Source organism: Coturnix japonica, unplaced genomic scaffold, assembly GCF_054131305.1.
Source record: "Coturnix japonica strain WE unplaced genomic scaffold, WE-NBRP24 Scf069, whole genome shotgun sequence".
NCBI classification, from domain to species: Eukaryota; Metazoa; Chordata; class Aves; order Galliformes; family Phasianidae; genus Coturnix; species Coturnix japonica.
Window position 1 is genome coordinate 85,199 of NW_028188972.1, and position 7,132 is coordinate 92,330.

Sequence of the window (7,132 nt, forward strand, 5' to 3'; positions counted from 1 at the left end):
GAAGGCTATTAGTTTGGGCACAAGTGGTAACCTAAACCTGTTCCAACCTGTACATACAAACCTGCAAGATGGTCTCATTTCAGTCCTTCTGTTTTTCTTTTCTTCCCTCAGAGCCAAAACCTGTGTTTATAAACCAGGAGCAGGTGCAGAAAGAGGTGAGTGCTGCCCTGGCAGCAAGTGCCTCCCTCAGCTGTGAAGTAGCACAGGATCCAACCGAAGTAAAATGGTACAAGGATGGAAGACTGCTTGCCTCCTCCAGAAAGTTCAGAATGGAATCTGTGGGCAAAACACGGCGTCTGGTTGTGGAGCAGCTGGAGAAGAAAGATGCTGGAGAATACATCTGCGAGGCTGCTGGCCAGAAGATGACCTTCGAGCTGGAAACAACTGGTGAGCATTCAGAAATTCTCAGCCAGGATTTTGTAGCCTTGTTGTGAACTGGGTTTTAGGGTGAAATCTCAGTTTTCTTTGCACCTGACAGTGTGAGAATTTGCTCTGGCCCTTTGTGTACCTCCCCGGTGCTCAGCTGTTCCTTCCCTTACTTGGGGATAACGTCATTTATTCAAGGTGATGTCCAAATGGGCTTGTTAACAGTCCTCTGCAGTGCTTTAAGCTGTCATATGTCAGCAAGAATTTATGCATGTTCTATAGCCATTCCTACATGTTGAAAACACTGCACTGTGCTTAAGCTTCAGCATATGTTCCAGTAAGTACAGTTCCATTAATTCTAGGGAATTGGGTGAATTAAGCATAGATCTGAAGGCTGCCTTTGCCCAGTGCAGAGATGGAAGGACTCATGGAGATCTGACTTGATATTTTCCCTTCTAGGATGGGAAGGAGCTCCGTCAAAGTAAAAAAGTGGGCATTACTTCCCAGGGAAATAAGAGAAGTCTCATTATTCCCAGGCGGTGAACTCTCATTTTCTCTCTCAGTCTGCAACCAGGTTGGGTTGCTGTTTCAGTACTGGCTGTTTTATGCAGGAACTCTGCTCCTGAGGTTAATCCAAGTTGTATCCAGGCCCTTCAGAAGGAAAGGGAAATAGCAGCACAGAAATATGGTCTAATTCTGACATAAATAAGTGCAGACCTGGAGAGTTAAAAGGGATTGTGTGATGTTCAAGGGACTTTGAAGCAAAGATGTCCCCTAGGTAAGATTTGTGGCTGACATTCCCCATACATTGTGGGCACACAAGCTAAGGAGAGACTAGTGATGAGCATGCAGAGAAGCCAATGATTCAGACAGGTTTGTAGTGACACGACATTGTAGAGTTCTGTCTAGTTCTCCTTGGCATAGTTTGGAAAATAAAGATGAGGTGATGGTGGTAACCAATATGGCTTCATCAAGGTCAAGCCATGCCTGACATACTTGGTGGCCTTTCATGATGGAGTAACAGCATCAGTGGATAATGGGAGAGCAACTGACATATCACAGAATCACAGAATCACAGAATTACCCGGGTTGGAAGGGACCTCAAGGATCATGTAGTTGCAACCCCCCTGCCTGGCAGGGCCACCAAACATACACTAACAAACATCATCTACATGGACCTGTGCAGAGCATTTGATCCCGTCCTGCATGACATCCTGGTCACCAAACTGGAGAAAAATGGTTTTGATGGATGGACCAGTTGCAGGATAGGGAACTGTCTGGATGGTCACACTCAGAGAGCTGCAGTCAATAGCTCAGTGTCCAGGTGGAGGGTGGTGTTGGGACCAGTGTTATTTAACATTTTTGTAGGCAACATGGACAGTGGAATCAAATGCAGCCTCAGCAAGTTTGCAGATGACACCAAGCTGAGCGGTGCTGTTGATGTGCTAGAGGGAAGGGATGCTACTCAGAGGGACCTGGACAGGCTGGAGAGGTGGGCCCTTGGCAGCCTCATGAACTTGAGTGTGGCCAAGTACAAGGCCCTGCACCTGGGTCAGGGCAATCCCAAGCACAGGCACAGGCTTAGAGGAGAATGATTTGAGAGAAGCCTTGACCCTGAGGAGAAGAGTTGGTGTGGAGGGAGGTGTCCCTGCCTATAGCAGGGGGACTGGAACTAAATGACCTTAAAGATTCAGTCAGTTCTATTGTTTTTCTACCCTTAATTTTGCTTGAAATGTTTTAGAATAAATGAGGTTCTGGTTTCCATGAAAACTGTTTGCAGGGAGCTCCACTGTAGCTAGTAAGTCTATCTTTAAGTTCACGGGCAATAATGCATTGACTGTGTTGAAAAGGGAAATGACTCAGGAATGGATGATGGTTTAGAATAAAACATAATCCTACTTATTTTCTATGCAAATATGTGTAAGGAAAAGATGCTGCACTCAGTTCTGGAAATACCCTGACAAATATATCTCTAGTGTTTCACAGCTGGAGATATCAAGATTGTTAAAGCACTGGAAGATGTGGAAGTGAATGAATATGGGAGTGCATCTTTTGTCTGTGAGATTTCACACGATGAGTTTCAGACCCAGTGGTACAAAGAGGACAACAAGCTGAAGGCTGATGACAACATCAGAATGCGGCAAGATGGTAGGGTGTCAGAGGGGGATCTTTCTCCTGAGTGGGGGGTGGGTTGGAGATCAAGCATATAAGACATCTGAAATGAAGTGAAGAGGGTTCAGAAGGGAGTTCCCCTTTTGTTTTGGGACTGAGGTTAGGGTGGAACAAGTGACATGGACCAGCTAACATCATTTGCAAGAATGTCAAAAAAGTTGAACGCCATCAGGACCTTTCACAGAAATAAAAACTCCTACCTTCCTACCTTTCTGCCCACAAAATATCCAGCTTGTCTTTTGGGTTTTACTTTTGCTAAGTAGAACAGATTATTTTCTTACGAGGTTGATTTTCTACTTTTAAACTTCAGATTTGTGTTTGAACGTTGAGGGATAAAAAACATAGCTTGACTTTTTCTTCATTTTCTCTTGCTGTTTGAAAAGAACACAGGGTTTTTGGTTTTTTTTTAATATATACAATGTTAGGGTATATATATGATGTTAAGTGTGATAAAGAAAAGGGAGACATTTGAGTTAGCACACTACTCAAGAGTTCAGTCCCCAGCTTTGCCACTGTTACCATTATAAGGGCAAGAACATCCTGGAAAATGAATTTCTCCTAAGTAGAGTCATTACATTTGAGCTACAGAGACCTTTACTTGGAGAAAACTTGTTGTTCAGAGCTAAGTTGCTGTATTTAACCAAAGTATTTATCAATGTTCGTGTTTCATTGAACCTCTTTTCCATTTTGTAATGCGAAGAGTTTGATATTGGGATGGGAAGGTCATGGTTTGATTTGGATGTTGAACTGGGAATCAGAAGATCTGGGCTCTCTTCAGGTTGTCAGTCTTATTGTCTGACTTCTTAACAACATTCCTTTCTTTATATTATTTTTTAATGATGTTTTAAGGCATTTTGAGCTGATAGGTGTAGTGTTCATGTGCAGTAATGCTGACGTGAGTAAGTGGGGTGATAATGTAAGGGTTTTTTACATTCTTTCTAAATATCTGCTTTCTCTTGTTCCATCCTTCTTAAAGAGCAATCTGTTAATCTAGTAAAGGAGCTGTGTGATGAGGATGTGACTGAGCCTGAAGAAGCCAAATTTGAATGCGAGATATCCATTCCTTCTGTGAAACCTCCCAAGTGGTATCTACGTGGGGAAGTCTTACAGGCTGGCAGAAACTTGATTATGCAGCAAGAAGGCACCATCCACCAGCTTGCCATAGCGAAAACCACCACTGATATGACAAGCATCATTCAGTTCTCAACTGGCAAATCAAAATCCACAGCCAATCTGCTTGTCAGAGGTATATATATATCCTGGTATATATCCAGGCTTGGTTTACATCATGAAGATGAAGAATTAATTAACGTACAGCCTTCCTTCACTGGGGTCTTTGAAATATTTTGTGTGTGTCTGGAGGGTCTGCTCCATTTCCAGTTCAAAGTCGTTGGACACTAAATGAGACAGCTGCATCTCAGTAAAAGATCTGTTTGAATAGCTGTGGTGTGCTTACTATTCAGATCTACAGAGCTGAGGTTTTGTCCTTGGCTATACCAAAGAAGTCAAATCAGGTGAAATTAATTGCATTTCTGAACTAGACAAGTTTAAGTTTGGTAGCACCTAAATTTGATGCAGTTTGTCATTGATTTCATCTGAAAGAAACTTGCAGGCTTTTTATCTGCTGTTGTCCCCAGCATAAGAGTCTCCATTCACATCCTGAAGTACTTGTTATATTTTCAACTCACTCTTATTTGAATAAAAGCCTCAACAATTGGGAGCAATTTAATAAGCACAGAACAAGAGCTGGACCTTGCATTTGGCAGATAATATACAGTATTACTTTATAGAAATGTAGTCAATGGCATTCCCTATAGACAATCGTTTGTTTTATCTTTAGAGTCGTTCAAAGAACCATTGTGAACTTGACATTAATTGGAATGGAATACACGCAAGAGACTTTCCTCTTCTTCCAATTGTCCTCATCCTTTCTTCTCTTCCACCCCTGCTTTTCAGATTACCATATACAAATCACCAGGAAGTTGGAGGACAAGACAGCTTTGGAACATCATTCTGTCATCCTGTCCTGTGACTTCAGGCCTTCTCCAAAGGTTGTGAAATGGTTCAAGGGCCGCACACCCATCTAGCCCTCTGAGAAGTACAAGATCAAGAGGGATAAGCATTCAGCAGAGCTCAAGATTCTGAAGCTGAAGCCCGATGATGCTGGTGTGTACAAGTGCAAGGCAGGAATTGCAGAGACTGAGGCCACGCTGACAGCTGAAGGTATGAGCAGGGAGGGTGGCCTCTTCCATGTCCTATTTCACCTCAGATTTCTCTTCTTGGAGTTGATTTCTGCCGTTCTCTCCTGCTAACTTTATAAATGTATAATCTTCACTGAGAAGATTACACAAAGATCATCTAGTCCAGCCATTCTACCACATCCCAGTATGCTTTATAGTAACAGTGGTAACAGTTCACCTTGTTTCCCCACAGCCCGCAATGTAGAAGTAACGAAGCACCTGCAGGATGTAGAAATTGAAGAAGAGAGCTCTGCTGTCTTCTCCTGCAAGCTGTCCCATAATGACGAGGACGTGGAATGGTTCCTGAATGGCAACCTCCTTTACACCAACAATTACAATGACATTAAGAACGTTGGCAACTGCTGCACACTGACAATGAAGCAGGTTAAGCCTGAGGATGCTGGCACAGTGACAGTGAAGTCAGACAAGGTGTCAGAAAGCGCACCTGAAGGTGATAGGTGGGTCTGATCACACCCCTCCTGGATGTAAGAGATGCTAAGGAGCTCCAGTTCATTCTAATGTGCAGCAGTCCTGCTTCTAAAGCTGACCTCTCTGGGGTGAAAAGTCATCAGAGGCTTTCTTCCAGTGGAAGGTTCCATTGCAGCAGATATCAACGAAGGAGGATGGTTTTGGTGTCCTGCCAAAGCATTCCATTGCTTTTTATCATCATTTTATTTAGCACAAGGAGAGTTACAAGAGCAGTTTCTTTTACTGCTTCAGTAACATGCAGTGTCAATGCTGTTGTCTCCAAGGATTTATGACTGCAGGGAGAGATCATTCAGTGTGTGTTTTGCCTCTGGGATGACTAATGACCAGGCTGTGAGCAACCTGATCTAGCTGTGAATGTCCCTGTTTATTGCAGGGGAGCTGGGCTAGATGGCCTTTAAGGGTCTCTTCCAATTCTAAGGATACTGTGATTCTAATCTGCTCTCCCCAGCAATTAAGCTCTTTTACTCTATGCGCTCAGAGTTTGAAGGATTTCCTCTTTCTCCTTTCTTTTGCATTTGGTGGAAGTTTTTTCCCCAGTATAAACATCTGATGTGTGAAATAGAAGATAGATAAAAGGAGTCAATAAAAGAGGAAAATCAAAAGTGTTCAGCAGCTTATCCTCTTAATCCTGTGGCCTGCTGTATGAGCTCTGCTCCACGTGAGGGCAATGCCAGCTCTCCAGCTTTAGAAGAGCTGCATCCCAATTACTTCATATGATATCAGTCCCACCCAAGGCAATGCAGGCTGTCCCTCCTGTTCCCTGTATTCTCCTACTGATTAGTTCAGAATTCCATAAAGTGCATTCAGTCAACACACATGAAACCGCTTTAGGTTCTATATTGGTGTCGTCAGTAATGGTAAAGATTTATTGATACCTCTTTAAAAATCTGAACACAACTGGAAATGTCTCAACTTCTGTATCACATTGTTCTGTTTTGCCTTTTTAATTGCAGAGAAGCCTGCTGTCTTCGTGAAGTCCTTGGATGATGTTTTTGGTGAGGAGCGGGGTGTGATTAAATTGGAATGCGAAGTCTCTAAAGAGAAGGTCAAACCAGTGTGGAAGAAGGACGGTGTTGTGCTCCCTTCTGGCAACAAGTATGAGCTGGTACAGTCTGGGAAGACCCTATATCCCCTTATCCATGACCTCGAGAAGTCAGATGCAGGTTTCTATACCTGTGATATTGTCCGTGATGTTGCCAAATCAAAGGTCGGCATTCAGGGTAAGTACTGTGGAAAGTAAAGGAGTGCTGAAAGCACATTCAGTGTGGTCACTATGTCTTACACCTATTCCCCCACGAGCCTTAATAGTTTCTACAATAGAAGTGTATTACTGCAATTTAGCACAGTGATGTCTGGAAAATTCCCATTGCTTTTGATGTAAATGTATCTCATTTTGCCATGAAAATCACCAAACACATCAAGAATGTCCTGGAAATATTTCCTTTCTAAACATCCCTAAAATGGAGAAATGGTTTGAACACCAGTAGGGGTAGGATGGTAACAAATTAGCTAATAGAAACATTTAATTTCTTGTCATAGGCAAAACCCTTTTTCTCACGCAGCATCCTAGAGTTGTCCTCTCTGTTAGGTTGTTCCCTCTGTAGCTCATTGAATCTTCATTCTGCTCCATGGACTGAGCTGCTCTAATTGTAGTTCTTCCAGAGCAAAGCCAAGAGATTCACGTCTCTTTTTTTTATAGCTTTCTGGTAATTCTGACTGGAGAATGTCTTAGAGAATACATCAGTAAGGAACACAGCCATGTTCTGCAAATCCTGAGTTAAAACACCAGTACTGCTACTCATGTCAGTCACAAATGCCTTTTCTCCATATAAACCTCATACTAACGTATCTCTTACCTTCCAGAG

At 42.8% G+C, this 7,132-nt stretch overlaps 1 protein-coding gene across 2 annotated transcripts; it reads left to right on the forward strand.

The window, feature by feature from the left end:
• Positions 1-249: 249 nt before the first annotated feature.
• On the forward strand, positions 250-4,755 carry LOC146751659 (obscurin-like). Of its 2 annotated transcripts, XM_085533897.1 has the most exons (4): positions 250-387; positions 2,343-2,514; positions 3,515-3,784; positions 4,495-4,755. In XM_085533897.1, exons 2-4 carry the CDS (start codon positions 2,502-2,504, stop codon positions 4,623-4,625), a joined length of 414 nt encoding a protein of 137 aa, XP_085390023.1. In that variant the 5' UTR covers positions 250-387; positions 2,343-2,501; the 3' UTR covers positions 4,626-4,755. The 2 variants fall into 2 exon arrangements, with proteins under 2 accessions (XP_085390023.1, XP_085390024.1); XM_085533898.1 differs by lacking the exon at positions 250-387 and having other exon boundaries at positions 2,257-2,514.
• Positions 4,756-7,132: the final 2,377 nt, after the last annotated feature.

Coding starts and splice junctions, on each gene's coding strand:
- LOC146751659 (XM_085533897.1), top strand. Junction 3,785..4,494: donor AGCCAATCTGCTTGTCAGAG/GTATATATATAT, acceptor CCTGCTTTTCAG/ATTACCATATACAAATCACC.